Here is a 21118-nt window from a genome sequence, read left to right on the forward strand (position 1 = left end):
AATAGAGAATATGTATCATTTAGAATAAGGTTATGCTAAAAGATGTTCCTAGTTTATCTGAATAACCAAAAGAGGCTATTTTCTGTCTACTGCCTTTTAAATGTCTTGAATTTCTTCCTTTGGATGCAGCAACAATAACAACTAACATTTATTAAATGCTTTTCTGTTTTGGGTGCTCTTTTAAATATTTCACTTACTCATTCAACATTAGCTATTGAGCACAGACTACTTGCCAGACAGTATGACGTACTAGGCATAGAGTGGTAAAATCCTCCTCCACTTACACCCTCATGGGCCATACACCCTAGAAGAGAAGGCAGAAATTGAATAAACACACTCATCCATATATGATTACAAACTGTGAACAGCATGATTTAAAAAATAAGATGCTCTGGGAGAGTATAACTGGAGAGAAGGGAAACCCTTCCTGAGAAAATGTCGTTTGAGCTGACCCCCTCTAGCAGCTGGTGGGAGGAAGAACACTGCATACAGACAGCATGGGCAAAGGCTTTTTTAGGTAAATACTATCTCTATCCCCATTTAACAAATAGGTAAACTGAGGTTTAGAGAGAGTAACTAACTATGCCTAAGGAAGTGCAGCTAGTAAGTGACAAGTAGGAGTCAAATACAACTATAATGCCAGAGCTATAGTAACGAAGGAGCCTATGGAAAATGATGCATCCTTAGTTATTACACTGGTGAGTTCATCACATTTCATGCTTCAGATCGAATGCCTGTCCTCTGAAGGTGTCAGAGAAAGGAAAATTCCCACGTAATATACAGCATCTCACAATGCCCAGGTAAAACATTATTGTCATTATTATTACTTGGCTCCCTCAGAAGCTCCAGGCATGGGAGCACTGCCAATGACAGGAGATATGAGGTTCACTGAACCAGAAGAATCAGATCATAAATCCCGATACCATTTTGAAAACAGTAAAAAGTGAACAACCCATAATGCTATAGAGCAAGAAGATGCATAAACATCACCTTCCCCCTGAATATCAGAATAAAGTGCATTAGACAAATAAAAGGTTGACCATCAAATATAAAGAACACAGATAAACACTGATGGAAAACAGATGAGCAAAATACACCCCACTCTCTGGACTGGATAAACCAGGTTAAACAGTAGTTATCAGTTTAACCTGATCAGTGTCCATTTCTATGATTTGTTCTTAACTAGCATCTAAAAAGTTAAAAAGTTGTTAACACATGGGTCTCTCCAAAGTCATATAGTCAAGTGTAGAGCTGAGAATGGGACTTGGGAATGCTGATAAAACTGGGTTTGTGCTAGGTTGAAAATGGTAATTTTAGAAAAAGGTAAAATCCTAACTCTCATCAGATATGAGACAAACACATGTTAAAGGTTTTACTTGACTCGTTATTCAATGAAGAAACTAGTATGATGGGAATCTAGTTCGAAGGAGAAGCCAAAGAACAGACACATCTATAGATCAGGAAGATCACAATGGAAGTGCAAATGGATGCAAAACTGGCCTCTTCCACAGTAGAGGAGAGACATCAATTGAACTTCTACTGAACAAGACAGAATTCACATGTCTATATACAGGAATTATTTTGCATTGCTGTCTGTTATCTACAACTTAGACAGCGACAAAATAGCTCAAAGAAAATGGAAGCCAAGAACTAGATAACTCTGGAGATGGGCTCTAGAAAGTGCCTGGCTTTCCATTGAAGCACAAATTTTCCCCCACACAGACAAAATAACCACCATGGGGGAACTGATCATTTCAGCTGGATCACTGCGTAATGTAAGGATAATGATTCTCTCTGTTGAAAATAAAAAAAAGAGATTCCCCTCCTCTCCTTAAAGCATTGACTTTAGAAAACTTAAAAATGTGAGTACTTTCTTCTGTCTTTGAAATCCATATAAATCTTTTTGAAAACTAGATAGGCCTTTCGTCAGCTTTATGACACCGGAATGTCTTTTTCAAGGACCTGGGAGCCACTCTTTTAAATGCAAACATCAAGGAAGATAACACCCCTATTTCTGTGGGAGGCTAACTTTGGTGGATGCTTTGCTCCAAACTGCAGAACCACCTCTTGTCCTATGAGAAGTTTGGTTTTCCTCTGGATAAAACCAATTAGCTAAAACAGACAATCACCCAATTACAAGATAAAGTTAGGATGAAATATGTGTGACCAAGGTTTCCGTCAAGTCCTCTTACTTGAGGACGAGTTATCGTTTATCTTGAGAACATATATGGAATGAGATGTATCTGCTTGGCTTTGTAAGAAGGTAAGTTTCCTTTCTGTCTTTGCCATCTCTTATTAGCAGATTGCCCACGATCAGCATCACTTTCTGGCTTAATACTTATTCAACAATAAAATGGTTTCCTTTCTCTAGTATCTTTTTGGAGAGGTTTTCTGTGTTGGGAAAATATTTTTGTTTTTAACTATATTTCCCCAACAATAATCAACCTATCCAGACATACCATGAATCCCAGAAGCATCCAACCAGATAATAACCCTGTGAACCAAACTGCTTGTTTCTGCTGGTCATTAAACCTTGCCTCCAGGCACTGTGGACCCCTTTTGCAATCACAAAAAGAGCACTGAACAAACTGCAACCATACCAAGCAAACAGGAGGCCGTCAGTAATGTGTATGGGCTGGTGTATGCAATCAGGAGGCATGAGAACACAAAGTGGCCCTGGAAAAACGGAAACACTAGGAGCAAAGATAACATCCCTTGAATGTTTTATTAAAGAGAAAACTAAAATGGCGTCATTTGTACCAAAGCCCAAGATACCAAACCTAGATTCAATACTTGATCTAATTGCAGTTTCAACCTGTCCCAGAAATGTAATCTTAATCAACTGGTCTGGAATTTCCTGGGCAAGGACCAGTAAGGTAACCTGTCACATGGGCCCTCTCCATCCACCCACCCTGTAACAAGAAGAGGCAATCTGCATGATAAAAACTTTTGTCATTCCCTATCCCTCCAATAATAAAATGCCCAGTCTAAAAATAATCCTCTTTGCTTTTGTTAATAGCTCCCTTGCCCCACCCTTCTTTCTATAAAAACCTTCCATTGGTACAGTCCCATCTAGTTCCTAGATGAGATGCTGCCCTATTCATGAATCGCTTAATAAAGTCAATTATATCTTCAAATTTACTCAATTGAATTTTGTTTTTTAACAGTTGTTACTGTGATCACTGACTGTGGAAAGTTGGCTCTCCAAATATCACCAACACAACCTGTTGATACACAAAGCTAAGTGTATTGCTTGCCATAGTTAAGGGAGAAAACCACCTTGCACTGCATTGGCAGGGTCTGAAAGGGAGATGGTAAGGTCAGAATGTACTGAGAATTGGAAGTTTGATTTAACACAGATCTTTGAGGAGGATAGAAGAGGCAACTTCGGGACTTGATTAGGGTTGCTAAGTATTACAACAGTCCAGGATTACTGGAAACAGTAAGGTGAGGATTTTGAGAAGAGGGATTTTTAAAAATCTTAGGGCTTAAACTGTCTGTTGATGTTTTCCATTGAAAAGTTGATGAGTCTTTTGGGAAATTCCTATAATGAACACTCAGACCATTTTCCTGAATAGTAAAGTTATGTGAATGAAAAGAGAGGAATAGCACAAAGTCATATTGATGTAAATAGTAATGTTGTGGTGTGGAATTAATCCCTAGTCATTCGCAAAATGTGAAAGCGTTCACAGACTCTATAAGGTGAGAGAGTGAAGACAGGTTTTAAAGTTAGGAGAGAGGAAGTGCCCATGGCAATGTCTGAAGATGACAGCTGCCTCAGATAGTAAGGAGAGAGTCACTGGGGCAAAGTCCAGAGTCTAAGAGTGGACAGCTGCACTAACTTCAGGTTAGCTTTTTCTTATATAGGAAAGGGGGAGTCAGGCAGGTTTGAGGGCTGAAATCCTTCCTGGCACCTGGTCTGTTTGTTTTTCTTGTTTTTTGCGTTTTTTTTAAATTTTATTGGGGAATATTAAGGACAATAAAACAGTGTGTTTCTCCAGGGCCCATCAGCTCCAAGTCGTCCCTTAATCTAGTTGTGGAGGGCGCAACTCAGCTCCAAGTCCAGTCGCTGTCCTCAATCTTTAGTTGCAAGGGGCACAACCCACCATCTCATGCGGGAATTGAACCCACAACCTTGTCGAGAGCTCTCACTCCAACGAACCAAGCCATCCGGCCGTCCTTCCAGAAGCCCAGCGGCAGCTCCTGTCTTCAATCTAGCTGTGGAGGGTGCAGCTCACTGGTCTATGTGGGAATCGAACTGACAACCCCGCTGTCTGGGGCCTGGTCCATTTGAAGATGATGTTATCTCCAGACTCCGGATTGTAACTCGGATATCGCGGCCTGGGACTTTAATGTATTACCACTAAAAACTGCAAGGGAGTTGTAAGTTGGATTCCAGTGTCCAATGTCTGGGCACCTAAGGATTAAGAAATTGCTCTTTCCCAGGTTACCATGTTGTTAATTAACAAAATATGGGTAGCCTTGAGAAAGGGAACAGATAGTGTTCTTCAGTTAATCAGTGAGGGAAGAAACAAAGAGAAAACAGATGAATATTAGGATATTTCAAACTGCGAACAAACTAAGTCTAATTACAGGTGGCTGGATAGCAAGCTATGCAGTGAGCTAAACTGCAAACTAGCTAAGTCTAACTGTGTTATCGATTCCCTGAATTTCACCCTTACAAGTAAGGCACAGCTTTGATTCTCATTGTCCAGCCTGAATCTGGCGTAGATAGTTTTGACCATCAGAAGCTCAGGCCAAAACTCATATGTACAGGTAATATTCTCTTTATTTTTCTCTAACTCAGCGCTTATTTTCTATTTTGGACCACGTTTAGTTTTTAATATCCACATGGTATTAATACTACCCTAAATACACACATGAGATTTCTAGAGCAGAGCAGAATATCCCTGAACACTGAAAAATATAGGAAGTTTTATTTTCCCACAGGCCCTGATAACACTGGAAAATTAATCTCAGCCTATTAGGATCCAGCCACTCTTCTCGGGGCTGCATCTAGGTTTCAGGGGCTTTCAAAGTACAAGGCAAGGGAGGGAGCTATTTCTGGTTCTCTGTGCCATCTGTCTTCCAAGGAGCCCTCCCACCTGGCCATTGGTCATCCGTACATTGTTTACTGTTGAGGTATCCCTTCTCCCTCTCACCTGACATAGTCACCCTACAGAAATTCTCTCTCTCACTTTCATGTTGGGATAACTACAGCTTTGCGTTGGGTGTGGACATCTCTCTGAAGCTGTCCAACTGTCCCTCTCGATCCAGATTTAACTTGAAGCCACCCCCTAAGTCCTTCTGTCTATCCAGGGAACATGGTATGGGCCCCTCCACATAGGGAAATACCTTTCATCTCTTTCCTTCTGTGTTTACTCTCCCAGTGCGAGGAATCTTAGAAAATGGGGGAAGCCATTGCTGCTTCAAACTCCTAATGTTCTGTCTGAGCTTCTATACTCTTCTGTACCAGGGTTTCTCAACTTCGGCACTACTGACATTCCGGACAGATAATTCTTTATCATTTGAGGTTTATCCATGAATCGTAGGACATCTAGTAGCATCCTACACATACTGCAAGATAACCCCTACTTGGGACAACCAGAAATGCAAAATTTTTCCCTACAGGGAGAAGAGCCTCACACTAAGAACCACTACCCTAAAAACCTGAATTTTTGTGAAACAAAAATCAAAAGGAAAGTCCTTAAGTATTTCCTTTCTGCTTACCTCATTTCTCCTCTGAGATACTGAACTCAGGACAGCTTCTCTGTGTGGATGGGAGGAAGGCAAAAGGAAAGGAAATTTGGCAAGGGGAAAACATAAATTAATATTTCATAACAGTATCCCTTCACAGGACCACACCATCTCAGTGCTACTCAAGGTCATCTGAATGCTCACTAAAAATGCAGAATATCAGGCCCCACCCACACCTACTGTGGGGACAGAGTCCCAGAGAGCAGTTTCTAGGTTCTCGGCCTCGCGTGGGGAGGTGCTGGCTTGGGGAGTGAATGACCATCAACTGTGACTGGTTGGCCATCAGCTGGAACCGGTTAGCCAATTGGCTACTGATGTAACTGCGGGGCTACATTGATTGGTTGGTTGGTTAGCAAGCAGAGAAGTGAATGGCAGACTGCGGAGCGTGTAGCTACTACTGCGTGTCTCGCCTGGCTGCCAGAGAGAATATAGTGGTATGACTCCCCTATCTATGGCTCCGAGGGTGTTCCTTTTGGCCTCACCATATCCTGCGTTCTTATGTGGGGAGCGGATCCAGAGGCCCCGCAGGCCGCCCCACACGAAAAATGGTGCAGTGAGCAGGGTCTCCCACACGACACCAACTGAATTAGAATGTTGGAGGTTGAAACTCAGCAATCTGTATTTTAACAAGATCTCTGGATTATTCTTATGCCATAGAATAAATGAAATAAATGAAGACCATCCAAATAAGAACAAGCAGAGGATATTTATTCAGAGCTTGTTATAGCAAGGGAACCAGCCACCATCAGTTACATTTGGCAGCGACTCAAATGTAAACATAGAGGTAGGAAAGCTTTACAGTAGAAAAAAGGGATGGCTTCAATTCAGGTATGCTCTGATTGGAAGTTGTTGACGTGAGGAAACTAGAGGAGGCTAACTAGAGTGGGGTGTCCTGTGTGATTGGTTAGGAAACAATTCACTTTCTTGGTTGATCCTGAGTCTGTTTGCACATTCCATCACTCAACATCTAAAGACTGAGAATCATTGCTCTTTCCAAAATACCTGGGTGAGCCAAGTGATGCAGGTTCAAAGAAAGTGCCCTTAAGGGACTGACAGTTGAGTGGAGGAGAATGACACTCAACCTACCAGCCATGCAACCACACTGAGGCAGAGGGCCATGAGGGAGGCCCTGGGAACAGGGAGCAGGGAGGCATTCTCTGACAGGAAAGACTCCCAGATGGTGCAGCATGTATCTTGAACCCTTGAAGGATCAGTGGGTTTTCCAAACAAAAAGGAGAAGATAAACATGCTACTTTTGAAAAAGATAAAAGGGTTTTAATCAAGGGAGAGAGTCTGTAGGGCTCAGAAGTAAAATCTGGTCTATTTAGGATAGAGGGAAAGGATTGGTCATACAATTCTCCTAGTAGCCCACCTATTGTTCTTTGCTGTATCTGTCTTTTTGTATCACAAAAGACATAAAGGCCAGAGCCAGTTACAGACTGATGCCTGTCCTGAAGTAATCACCCCTGGCCTTTTGGCAAGGAGCAGCTCTGCCCTCTGGCCAGCCCTTAAAGACTAAAGACACTCAAATAGCAGCACATGTGTAGCATGGGGAAGCCTGGGAACGTGCCAAATCCTAGAAGAGGAAAGAAAGTAGAACTGTCATACGAATAACTCATGCAGAGAGTGGAGAAGGAAGAATGGAGCCAACCCAGTAACAAAAAAGACGCAAAATGTGGAAGGCTGAATAAGGAAGGAAGGGCCAAAGGAGGAGACTTTCCAGAGAACTCGTCACAGAGCAGGAGGGAGAAGGAAGCAAAGTTTCCATGGGGAACATGAAGGGGCAGTGGACTATTTTATACCATTAGGATTGCAGAAAATGTAGAAGAATGGCAAGTGTTCAATTCCTCAGCACTATGTCTCCACATGTGTAGAAAGTCCTATCGCTCAGAGCCCATGAACTGCCAACCCCACTCAAAGCACAGAAGTGGGGACCCCATTGTTCTGAGCTGCCTAGTGAGTTCCAGAGCAGGGGAGAAGGGAGAGGAGAAGCCAGCCCAGGGTTCTTCCAGAGCTTCCTTCCTAGGTAATAAGGAAAATACAGCAGCCTGTCTGCCCACCTCCCCTTCAGAACCAATATTTCCTCTGCCTTTCCCCTTTTTACTAATTGTGTTCAACTTTTATCTTTACGATATAGGGAAAGCAAGGGGGAACACAACTATTCTTTTAAGCTCTCTTGTCCTCCAAGGGATATGTTCAAACACAGATCCTCTTAGATTTTAATCAAAGTCCAAATGTTGATACTCCCTCAAATCCACAAAAATATTTTCCCTAATTCCTTTCTCAACAGAAAATTTTCCCAGTGAATATCCTGAAGCAAAAAGATATGACACATTGGTCAGACAGCCACAATAGTCATAGAGAGGACCAGTTCTCACTAAAGGGTCAATTAAGTTAGTCCTTCCATGAGAAAAAAACAAGGAAGAAAGTTAATACGAGGTCTCACAATTAAGTTCGCGAACATATTGCTAATCTTTTTTGATATCAGAGAGATTATTCATTATGAATTTGTACCAACTGGACAAACAGTTAACCAAGTTTACTTACTATTTGGAAGTGCTGAAAAGGCTGCGTGAAAAAGTTAGACGAAAACGACCTGAACTTTTCCCCAACAAGTCATGGCCCTTGCATCACGACAATGCACCAGCTCACACGGCACTGTCAGTGAGGGAGTTTTTAGCCAGTAAGCAAATAACTGTATTGGAATATCCTCCCTACTCACCTGATCTGGCCCCCCAATGACTTCTTTCTTTACCCAAAGATAGAGGAAATATCGAAAGGAAGATATTGTCATGACATTCAGGACATCAAGGGTAATATGACAACAGCTCTGATGTCCATTCCAGAAAAAGAGTTCCAAAATTGCTTTGAAGAGTGGACTAGGCGCTGGCATCGGTGCATAGCTTCCCACGGGGAGTACTTGGAAGGTGACTGTAGTGATATTCAGAAATGAGGTCTGTAGCACTTTTTCTAGGATGAGTTCGCGAACTTAATTGTCAGACCTCATATTTGATAACAGTTGTTATGTGCCAAGCACTGGAATAAGCACCTTTATATAATCTATATTTAGTTTCAATAACAATCCTGGGAAGTCAGAACTATGATCCATGATTGACAGCTAAAACACAGGTTAAAGTAGGCGGTTCACAAGCTAAGCCTCCCAATAGAAAGTGGTGGGATTGAGGCCTGAACTCTTGCTAAGCTGAGTCTCCATTTTTGCTCCCTTTGTTTTCATGACAACTTATCTCTGCCAACTTAGGTGCTCATCTGTCACAATGTCTCCTTTAACTCCTGTAGAACCTTGCTCATTGGAAAGAATTTATTTCCAATCATTTAAAACTGAGTATATGTTCCCAAATGGGTTCTAGAGAACACTGGTATTATGAACTATGGGTTCCATGGGCAAATAAATTTGGAAAGCACTGAGCTAAACACATTTAAACATATGCTTTCACTGCAGGACTTCTAAGATCCTTGATTATGGTTATGTACATGGTTATGTGAAATAAAAAGCAGATACAGCAATACGATGGAGTGGGATATTGGGAAAGTGCATTATGATTCTCCACATGGGATATTGTGAGAAAATATAATGTAGTGGTTAAACTCACAGTCTCTGAGGCCAGACTGATTAGATTCAAATCCCAGACCTGTCACTAGGATCTTAGACAAGTTACTTAGCCTCCCTATACCTTGTAAAGTGGAGGTAATTATAGAAGTTATCACTTTCATAGGTATATCACCAAAGTTAAGTGATTGATGCATAAAAAGTACCTTTAGAATAGAGCCTGTGTAACAGCCATAAAAATGTGCCTCTCAGACCTCTTGCTGCAGGGCACAAAGTTGACTGACAGCCCCAGCTGCCAGCCCTCTGTATCCATCACTGTATTTGTGCTGAGACCACATTTTCTCTCTGGCAGTGCATTTTGTGGGTACCAGTGCAAGCCCATTCCCATAGGACATTGAACTCTTCTAACAGGTGACTTCTAGAGCTCCCATCCTCACTGAAACTTTCTTAGCACTGCTCTATAATCTGAGGTTCTTCCTACCCAATTCTCCTTTCTCTCTCTCTCCTTTTCTGCCTGTGCCTGCTTCTTCCCCTTTATTCTTCAGGCATTTTCGCTAATAAATCTCTTGTGTGTCTAATCCTATTTTGGCATCTGCTTCCTGGAAGACCTGAATTAACGTGGCCTGGTACCGTATGGCGTAGCCCACAAAGTTCATTGCTCATGGAGTCCCTGACTTCGGAAGCATCTCTCAGGACACATTCCATGCAACATACATTGAGGAATGAGTGAATACATCTGTATGTTAAGTTTGCCTGTGGGTAGAGGTATTTCAGTCATTTGTTACCAGGAGGAATGAGAGAGGAGACAAAAGCAAAAGAATCTTCGAGTTAATCTAAAATCAAATTACATACCAACTAGCTACCCAACTAAGCACACATGACTGGCTCTATCTGGCATAAGAAATAGATTCTGCTGGTGTTTGGAGACATGAACTAATGTGTGAAACTCTTCCTGCCTTAGGACTCTATGAATTGGAGTTCACTCCTGATAACCCAATTTGCCATGATGAGGTTAGGAACAAAATGAGGGGGAGGGGAAGGCAAGGATTGTATAACAGCAGTTCTCAGTCATCCAGCCATTCATCAGCCCATTCATTCATTTAACAAACAGGTACTGAGCTCTCACCATGTGCTGGTTTCCTTCCCAGGTGCTGAGGGTAAAGTGATGCAAGAGTCAGATGAAGAAACAACTTCAACAAATGCCATAAAGGCTGCAAGAGAGTAGCTAAGTGCTACCAGAGCACAGAGGACAAAGAACTTGACTTTGCCTAACACTGAGAAGGAGTTTTGCTGGGGGACAAGAAGGTAAAGGGCATTCCAGGCAGAGAGAACACTGTGTGTAAAAGACTGGAAGTGTAAAAGAAAGAGCACAGATTGCTCAGAAAGCTGACACTGATCAACCATCTAGAATTAGAATTCATGGTGGGAGGAGACCATAAAGAAAAGCAGAGATCAGATTCCAGTGGGCTTCTCACAGCATGCTAAGGATTGTGTGCTAATTTAGGGGTCCCGATGAGCTAGGCGGACATAGTGAAACAATAATAAGGGCTCTGAAGATAATGTCAGTAAGGATGTGCATATACTGCCATTTGGGGATTCTGTTGGAAAAAAAGTGCAAAAACTCTTGGCAGTATCTACTAAATTTGCACATATGAATGTTCTGTAACACAACAGTAATACATACACCTGTGCATCAAAACAAAAGATTTTTCATACAGAAAAAAAATCGTACACTTGCCGTGTAAAAGAAACAAAGAGCCATGTAGTCCTACTTGGAAATGAGCCCCAAATAGTGGATATTGGAGCATTGGAAATCTCCCTTGTGTGGGTTGGGCCCAAACTGGTAGTTCTAAGGCCTTATCAGTTATAGGTGTAATAAGCAGCAACGGAGGACATGAGAATTTACATGGAAATACATGTGCATTATTGCTTTGTCCTCAGGAGAAAGTAAGCCCATTCCGTTGACAATCACCTATATAGAATTGATTTGAAGGACTTAACAAGTAATATAAAGGCTCATGTTTTCTATCATAACAATAAAATAAATACTAATAAAATATGAATTCAGAGAGAGTTGAGATTTCAGAGAGGCCTCTGAATTTTTCTCTGCAACAAGTACCAAGGTAAACTGTCATTAACCAAAAAGAGAGAAATGTTCTAAATTAAAAAAAAAAAAAAAGAAAATGGTTGTTGGGCCCTTGTGTCATGTGACTGTTCTTTATGCCCTCATTTTACTCTGCTCAATTTTTTTAATCCCCATTTTAAAAACTCCATGAATATTTTATGAGCTTAGCTTAAATGTCCCATCATTGCAGATTCCTGAGACTCTTTCTGCTCCAGAACTGATCATTAGTGAATTCATTTTGTATTCTAGTGGTTGTCAAAGGCAGTTCTGAAGGTGTCACATTGAGTTTTGACATTAATTGATGAACACTTAAACTCATCATAACTCTGCTGGGATTCAGAACAGCAGAAATTAGAAAGATGAATTTCAGAAGATGAATCCACTACAAAGAAATGTGACTTCAGAGTCATTACTGTTGAATTCTCAGAGTTCCGTGACATCCACACAGAATGCAATAAGGGCTCCTGGCTGCAGTCAAGCCAGGGCTTTAGTGGGGGGTAAAGGCTTACTCTGCATGTGTCAAGCAAAGCTGGACAGAATCAGCAGTCCAACTTCACAGTCCTGGGAATGCATGAGAAATAGGTTTGCCTTATTCTGTTAACTAGTTAAAGATAAGTGTCTCCGCGGGGTGGGGAGAAAACTATTTAGGTGGAAATAATGAAGAGTTCTTATTTCTATTACTACCAAAGGATTTGTAGAAATGGAAAATGTCAGTCTTAGCCTCGCAGACAGGTATCAGGGCCATGGAATTCCATCAGCTTTGACAAGCATGTATTAAATAAAATTATGGGCTAAGAAGAAAATAGAGCAGTTTTCCTTGGAGACTATGGGTACTTGCCTAGCTGTGCTATTTGAATAGCTCATTGGAAGCTGGGTAAGTCTCTTAATATTACAGAGCTTTCTGAAAACAGGAAAAGATAATGAAATGATGGTTAGACACATTAAAACCGATAAGTATTCAAATTCCATAACTGCCACCTTAACGTGGGTCCAAACTTCTCTGGGGTCACATCCTTGGACTCAAAACTCCGATGAACACAACGATTTTCCTTCTCTTTTCTTTACTCTTCAAAACTCCACAAAGGAGTTCGTTTTGTTTTGCTTTGCTTCAATTTGTACTCTAATCTAACATGGTTTTCAGTTGGGCATGAGAAAGGCTATGTGCCAAAAAGGTATGGAAGAACACGGAAAAACTTGGAGGGTTTTATGATGACCCTATGAGGGCCAGAAATTAATTAGCTAAGCTTTTAGAAAATACTAAATTCATTCACATAATTAATACCTACACCTCCTCTGGCCCTCTCTATACTTTTACTTCTCACAACCTCTGTATGAGGAAAGGGATACAGTTATGACTAATTTACAGATGAGTAAACTCAGGCTTGAAAAAATCCATTGAATTTTTATTCATAAAACTGCTTAATTTTGTACTGAGGTTTCAATCCCAGGCACCCTAATCCCAGAGCCCAATATACCATTTTAGCCCTCAACTCCCGGCTCAGTTGACATATTCATCAGGAATGTACAGTGAGCACTTCCAGCTGAAGGCAGAAAAGAATTTGAGATGCAATAGTAAGTTTGGGAATGGATTGATATTCTTATAGATTACAATGGTGTTACTAGTAATCAGAGTACTGTAAATCACAAAATTGTCAAATAGCCTCCTCTATTGCTTTCAATCTTGCCCTATAGAATCATTTATAAATTTCAAAGACAACTAAGTAAACCACCACAGTGATTATATTTTCTTGAATCTAGCATGTACCTCACATTCCTGTATTTGTTACCTGTTTTGTGTTCTTTTAAACATTTTTTCTAGTAGTGAAAATAATATGAGCTACGACAAAGGATCATATTGTCAAATAAGATTCACAAGAACCAGAGACCTTATCCAGTTTTGAGTTTCAATAATAACTTCAAGAATTCAAGTGATCATAAGGCACAGATAGAGTGTGAAAAAGTCCAAAACTGCCAACATCACGGTTGAGTTTCTTTTTGCTACATTAGGACATGCTCTGGTCCAGATTAGCTATACCAGGTCTTTATGTGATAGGTACAGGTAGCATTTATACAAAAGGGAGCTAGTTTAGTCAGGAAATATCTCTATGTACTTTGATAAGTACATAACTTATGTGACATCTCCAGTGATTCATGCTCGAGAAACCCATAGATTCCAGGTTTATTTATTATAAGCAGTTCCAGACAAACCAGGTACCTCTTGCAAAAGGTGTGAAATAGATGAGTATCTATCACTATCAAATACCACTAATCTGTTTGCCAGAATGTCTGTCATTAGCACAGTTACCAAGGGACTTAAGCAGGCCATCTTTCCCTCTTTCCCACGGCTTTCCTCCAGAAAGTAAGAGAATAAATACAGGGCTGCTGTTCACCCTTTCCTTACCATATACTAGCCATCTCTGAACACACAAAAATACAAGATGAAATAGAAATCAACTATAATTACTATGCATCACACCAATTCAGAAATATTTACCATTAATAATACTTTGCTGAACTTTAATCATTTTGCTACACAGACTATATTTCTATACAAATTGATTAGTAAGAATCATACACTCTCTATGATGCAGTCAAAACAGTTTATCACTCTTGACAATACATTGAGACTATATTCCCACATTTCTAACCTTTTAAATATTATTTTTAGTGGTTGTATATTATTATGGCATTTGGATATACTATTCATATTTAATAAATAATTATTATTGTGTATTTAGATTGTTATATGCTGGTGGAGTTTTCCTCCCATAAAATTTGCAATTTATTCTATACCCTCAGTGAGGTATTCAAACAGTAGAGCTGAGCTGTTTCCCAATGGAAGATTTTAATACATATTTTTTAAATTTTATTAATAACATTGGAGCCTACACCAGCCTGGGTCTCTGAGTACCTACCGTTAGTGGGACCCTCCTTTTGCTCCACACTGGCCATGTTACATGAACAAGAAGTAAACTATTATGTTAAGTTCTTGATATGGGCTATTTGTTACTTCAGCCTAACCTAGTCTATTCCTACTAATACCTTTGCAAATGATTTTTCAGGTTTTTAATTTTTTTTTTTAATTTAGCTAACAGTATTTTTGCTGTATAAATTTTTTATAATACCAAACATCTTGAGCTTTGAAAATTATGGATTTCTCCTTTGCTTTTACTAATTGAAAGTTTTTTGCTAAATAGAGATGAGATAAATATTCACCTATGTTTTCTCCTAGTTCTTTTATGGCTTTGATTTTTTATGTTTAATTCTCTTCTAAATAGTGTTTAATATATATATATATATATATATATATATATATATATATATATATATATTTATTTCTAATTAGGATTAACACATACTTAAAGCAAAAATTCTTGGAAAATGTAACAATAACAAATGAAATAAAGACAACAATTTTATGGCAACACCCAAAGATAACCAGTACTAAATGTTAAATTAGTATGTTGTCAGTAAATCTTTTTCCTATGCAGAGACATACATTTAGGTAAATAAATGGAGTAATATATTATGTAAGATTTTGAATCCCACTTTTCAATTACATAAAACACAAATATTATCTCAGATAAGTAAATACTTTGTTTTAATTTCTGCTTAGTGTTTTGTTATGCACATATACCAAATGTAATTTTTTAATTCATTAATTAGAGGGATTAAAATTGTTTCCAATGTTTCAGTCTTATAAATAACAGTGTGAAGACTAGCCTTATATATGTACCGGATACCATGTTTCCCCGAAAATAAGACCTGGCCAGACAATCAGCTCTACTGCGTCTTTGGGAGCAAAAATTATATTATATTATATTATATTATATTATATTATATTATATTATATTATATTATATTATATTTATTATATTATATTATATTATATTATATTATATTATATTATACCGGGTCTTATAGTAAAATAAGACCAGGTATTATATTATATTATAATATACCGGGCCTTATATTACAGTAAAATAAGACTGGGTCTTATATTAATTTTTGCTCCAAAAAACACATTAGAGCTGATTGTCCAGCTAGGTCTTATTTTCAGGGAAACAAGGTAGCAATAAGAAGCACAACTGGGCACCCACTAGATCCTGGTGTTAGCAATGAATGACTGCTCTTTTGAAGGGCTCACCACAATCTTCAGATCTCCTGTCTTCATATTCCTCCCCATTCCCTGCGTGTGGTGTCTTTTACCTGGTCTGCATGTAGGACAAGTAGGCTCTCTACCCACATGACTGATTTCATTCTCTCTTTGGTCTTGTTTTTGGTTTGTTCCTGAAATATTATTATTACATGTGCTCATCATTTCAGAAGGCCTCATTTTGTAAGTTTTCATTCTCCCGATCTTATTTTGGTAACATATATCTAATTAGTTCCATATAGTTCAATAGAAGATGATAGTCTTGCTCAGCTTGATTACAGCTATTAATGCAAGATAATAATATAGTGGTAACAAAAAGACCACATCTCTTTTTATATTTTGGAATTTACTATAAGCGCCTCTGTAGCTCAAAGGGGTTCATGTTTTCATTGCTCAGCTCTGAGACTTAAAAAGAATGTCAGAAATCATATTTCAGTACACCATTAATATTTCTTTACCCAGCTGGTTGAGTGGGCTATCAGATTGCAATCTAAGCTGTTTTGCTGGCTTTTCTACCTAATTCTTGGCTTTATTCCCAGATTAGTACTGAACACTGTTTTAGCTACAATTTCCTTGAACAGGCCATCAGTACTACAAAACAGAGGCAGCATTTCTCTTTGCAGTCACTTCTCAAGTCACAGAGATAACTGGTATAGTTTGCAGTAAAGCACCTAGGGAAATCTATCCATTAACATCCCACTGTTCATATATCTCTTAAATGTCCAGGGACAGGTAAAGGGAATAAAAAGGGATGGACAACTGCCTTATGAGAAGGGGCAAAAATGATTGGGAATTCTTTTCTATTTGTTTTTAACTTAAAAATGCAAATGTAGGGCAAACCTGGTTCCTGGTCCTCCATCACACCCACCATAGATGAGAGATCAGTGAGTGTAGAGACTATTTGTGGCTGCCACACACGCATGAAATGCCTTGCTAGACATATTCCAGGAAGGCCGGAGAAGTTGGCTTCTAGTCTATATGGAATAACCCACTGGCAAATTTCTTTCATGATAGGCCACAATTTATCTAGACATAATGTTTGCATATTTGAATACTTCAAACTAGACCAAAGAGAAAATCTGGGTGGCAAGGCTCAATTAGAAATGTGGGATAGTGATGCTGACAACTGGTGCTCCTTGAATCTATTTCTTCTGACACTAGAACCCAATATGATCCATGATCGATTCATGAGTTGAACTAAAGACCTCTTATTCGGCAATGCATGTGCTTATTATAAGTATAACACGGTGATGAGTACCCTGAAAACAGAGAGAGAGAGAGAGAGAGAGAGAGAGAGAGAGAGAGAGAGAGAAAAGAAAATGATAACACATGATGAATATGTGATAAGGAAATACTGTGATCACACAAACTGAGTTAGAATCCTGACTAAGCTGCTACGATCTGTACAACTTGAGGAACCGTCTGTTTAAATGTTGTTTTACCAAGTTTCTAAAAAAGAAATGAAGAAAGAACCTGCCTGCCATGAAGGGATGCTGTGAGGTGCAGCACCCAGTCAGGTCAGGGCTTCCTGTCCACGCTTCAGAAACCTTGGCACCTGGCTAGTGACGCTGGCAGACAGGGCGGCCATGGAGAAAGTGCATTTGGCTCCAGGTCTCACGTAGAAACTGGGGAGGTCCCTGGAGAAGGTGGGCCACATTCGGGCTGGATCTGGGTCGCTCTAGCCCTTGGCTTTGTTCAGGCTGCGGCCTCCCGGACCTGGGGAAGGCATGCTGAGACATTGCCCAGGCGGGGTGAGCTCTGGAAGATGGGGCCTCCGTGGTGGATGGGACCTCTGAATGGTCCCCAAATGGTGACCATCTCGTGCCAAACACCTATAACCCTCTGCAGGAAGTCCCAGGCTCTGGGAGGTCCAGAAGGGGTTAGCTGTCCATTGAGGCCTTGCCCTTTGACCTTTTACGTCATCTTTTCACGTGCTGGACTTCTGAGTGCAGCTTTCTCTGCGACGTGTTCCAGGGAGACGTCACAAGCGCCTGGCTGGACAGTTAGTTCAGTGCGCGCTGTAACTAGAGAACAGATAGAAGCTGAGGAGAAGCTCTCCGAGTTTCATACTCTATTCTCGGGTTTGTTGGGCGCACAACTGCCTCTATATGGGCAATTTGTTTTGTAAGTTTCTACTTCGATTCCGCCACCGTACCTTTCCTGGTGGCCGTCGCACCTTGCCCGGTGGCCGTCGTCCGGTGGTTTTCCCGGTCGGCCGTGATGGTGGCCCACCCGGCCGGAACCACCCTGCCGCTCCAGCGCAAGCCCTGCGCCCTGGTCCCCGCCACCCGGAGCGTGTGAGGATACCAGCCGCCTTTCACACCCAGTGGACGAGGAGGGCATGTATACCGCAGGCCTTCTATTCCTTTCTGGGGAGCCTCCCCTTGGTAACCTGGAAGGACCCTCCAAAGAAGCCTCGACTGTGTACCTCTGATTCCAGGATGTTTGGTCCCTCGAGAACCATATTTATCCCTCCTCCAATGCGAAAATTTACTCTCCCGCGTTCACCACCTACAGCAGATAGTCAAGTCTACGATGCCAGTACCATCCAGTGCCGTCCCATCCCACTTCCTTGCTCAAAGGAGATGGAGGTGAAGATCCAAGAAGAGCCCCAAAAAGCGAGAGCAGAAAACGAAGAGGATCACGTGGGTACTAACGGACAGGACCATCAGAACAGCCACCAGAGCAGTGGGGATCTGCCTTTAACAACGAGGCCGCCGAAGACCCACGGAGCCGTCAGTTCCGTGGAGCGCGGTCCTGGGCCTCTGGGCGGCGGTCCCCAGCACCCACAATCCAGCTGGAGCGAGAACGCCCAGGAGCCGCCTCCAAAGCCTGATCCCGAAGCAGCAGCGCTGTCGGCCCCAACCGCAAGCTGCTCCCCGCTGCCAGAGAGACCCACAAAAGAAGCGCTGGGTGAAGACCATCTGCGCAGCAGTCCGGACTCACTCACGTCGGGTAAGGAGACGCAAAGCCCCAAACCATCAGACATGCCATCCAGGAGCTCCTCTTCACTGGTATCTGCCAGCAGTAGGCTCCACAAACGCAAAAAGCCCATGCCACTGTCGCTACCCCTGCCACCCCTGCTGTGGGATCGAGGGGAGCTGCCCGTCCCGTGCAAGCTTCCTTGCTTAACTTTTGACACAAACCCGGACACCTTGAAGATCCCTAGCTGCCAATGCAATAAGATCGTGGAAGATAAAACGAAGGTCATGGCGGACTTCAGTGCCACTCAGTCTGCCCCTTTTACCCCACCGGGGGTGGTTGCAGACACCCTGCCTGTGGCTACTCACAATGGGCAGGTCCCCGCCACTAGTGCCAACGCGGCTGACCTGTCTGCCAGGCTCCCGACCTTGTGTGTTCCTACACCCCTGACACAAAATACTGATCACTTTCCTCTTCCTGTTCATTCCCAATCTCTTCCACCTCTTAGTTCTAATCACATTTTGGGAATTCCACCTAATAAGAATGGAGGCCGTTTACATTCAGTCAGAACTACAACATCTCCTATTTCTGACCTCTCCACACCTGCTATGACCTCCTTCCAGCTGCCCTTCTGCAACAATGACTCCCTGACCCCTATGTGTGTAGATTCTCCTCCCCCTGCTTTATCCTTACCCACCCCTCTTCCAGTCCCTTCTGCCAATCTCCCTCATTTCATTGCCCTGCCCACCAACTCTGTGGCCGTCCCTTCCACCGCAGCCAATGCATCTCCACCTCTCACGGGCCAGTCTCCTTCAGATTCTGATGTCACTGACATGGACACGACTCCTCCTCCCCCTTTTGAGGTGTTCGTATTCACAGCTGCCCCATGCCCCAGAAGGAGATCTCGCAAACCCCAAGTCTATTGCCGTGTGGAAAACCCTCCAAAGTTAGTAGTCTCCTCCACCGGCCCATCTGCATCAAAGTACCTCAGGCTTGTTCCCAATTATGCAGGTGGCCCCCAAACCACCCCTCAGCCCACATGAGAGCGCTGTGGTGCTCAGAAAACAAAAACCTCTCTCATCTGTGCTGCTGTGAGCAACAACCCCTGGTGAATTCTGCAGTCACCCATGCTCCAGTAAACAGCACCTTTGCAAACCCTGTCGATGATCCGAACCTATAGACATCACGCCTCCTCCCTGGGCTGTCACTTTCGCGTCTCCACCGGTCTCCTGGAAGAACCACTTCTTATTTTACATACCACTCCCTGGTTTTGAAAACACACCACCTACTATCAATCTTCCATCTCCTGATGTCTCCACCCACAAATGAGTCAGCAAAGAGACCCAAGTTTCCAACCATGAATGGCCTTTGTCCACTGGAAAGGGGCTTAGCCCCATAAGTGACATTTTACCTGTTCTCTGCCTACAGCAAACGAGAGGACCACGCCTCCTTGGGAGTGTGTGTGTGGTGTTGTATGTGTATTGCGTGTATGCGTTTGTGTGTGTGTGTTTAAGAGGCATCTGAACCAAGTTCAGAACTACACTGGACTTGAATCATTCTACTGCAGAGAGCAGAGAGAGCTGCATATCAACTGCTATCCTTGGTCTCATCCCCTGACCAAGCTCTGGACAAGTTTTCTCTAGTCGCTAAACTGTCAGGAGGCCACTGCTGTTTCTAGGTGCTTCCTTTTTTTCCTACCCGTTTGCCTCCATAGACCCTTATCTTTTCCACTTTCTGTTTGTATGCTAATACATGTATATATTAAAAATCTTGTTCTTGTTAAAAAATGCAATGGTAAACAAGGTAATATGATTCAAACCTCTAAAATCAGAAACCCAATGAATAAGGTGGCCCAGGAGTTGTTGGAGAAATTCCAGGATTCAGTAACATTTGTATCCAACGGAGGTGAATGAAGGGAAATAATCTCAGATTAAAAGTTGGCAAAGCACAGTACAAAACAGATTTAACATATACTGACCATTCTATCGGTAATGTGCAAATGTGCTCTTTAAGACACAAAAGTTTACAATAGTCTGTTGTTATGGTTTCTTATGAGAAATACAGAAATGAGTGACAGTAGTTTGCAGTATTTCCAGCTGACTCTGCCCCCCTGCATTTCTAAAAACAAAATAAAAAATGAGAACTGAATTTAAAAAACTAAAACTGTAAATTTACCCTTGTTGCCTCAAACTGCTCTGGGAGGAAAAAGCTAAATCCCTAAAAGTTTTCATAAACAAATTACTTGAAAACCATTCTGTGACCCTGTAACAATTAAGCTACTGCAACCTGCCTACTTCACCTAATCCAGAATCATCAAAGTCTGTTCCTAAATCACTCAAGCTCTAAACCTAATTCCAATCCTAGACTGATAAAAACCCTTATGCAAATGTGTTGGGGTTTTTTTGTTTTTTTATATGCAAGCAAGGTTTATTTAGTGATACATTCTCTGGGAAGAGAATGGGCGTAGCCAAGTTGGGTAGAGGGGGAGAGAGAGAGAAGCCTAGGCCTCTGGTATTACAATACATTCACAGGGATAAGATTGGGCCTAGCCAAGGTTGGAGAAGTGGAAGAAGGAGAGTGAGATAGAGAG

The 21118-nt window shown here is 41.6% G+C and overlaps 2 protein-coding genes across 4 annotated transcripts in view; one reads left to right on the forward strand and one right to left on the reverse strand.

Moving 5' to 3' along the window:
* LOC148758918 (uncharacterized) overlaps positions 1–21118 on the reverse strand; it is a 933397-nt gene that overhangs the window by 838370 nt on the left and 73909 nt on the right. The gene's annotated exons all lie outside the window — the stretch shown is intronic.
* LOC148758920 (nuclear pore-associated protein 1-like) lies at positions 17715–19571 on the forward strand. The gene has a single exon (XM_088796353.1). The coding sequence runs from the start codon at positions 17715–17717 to the stop codon at positions 19569–19571; it is 1857 nt and encodes a 618-aa protein (XP_088652479.1).

The sequence above is a fragment of the Rhinolophus sinicus genome, chromosome 2 (assembly GCF_057876585.1).
Source record: "Rhinolophus sinicus isolate RSI-liver-muscle chromosome 2, RSI-T2T, whole genome shotgun sequence".
Lineage (NCBI taxonomy): Eukaryota > Metazoa > Chordata > Mammalia > Chiroptera > Rhinolophidae > Rhinolophus > Rhinolophus sinicus.

Excerpts from the sequence above, each read along its gene's own strand:
- LOC148758920 (XM_088796353.1), top strand. The coding sequence starts at position 17,715 with ATGGGCAATTTGTTTTGTAAGTTTCTACTTCGATTCCGCCACCGTACC.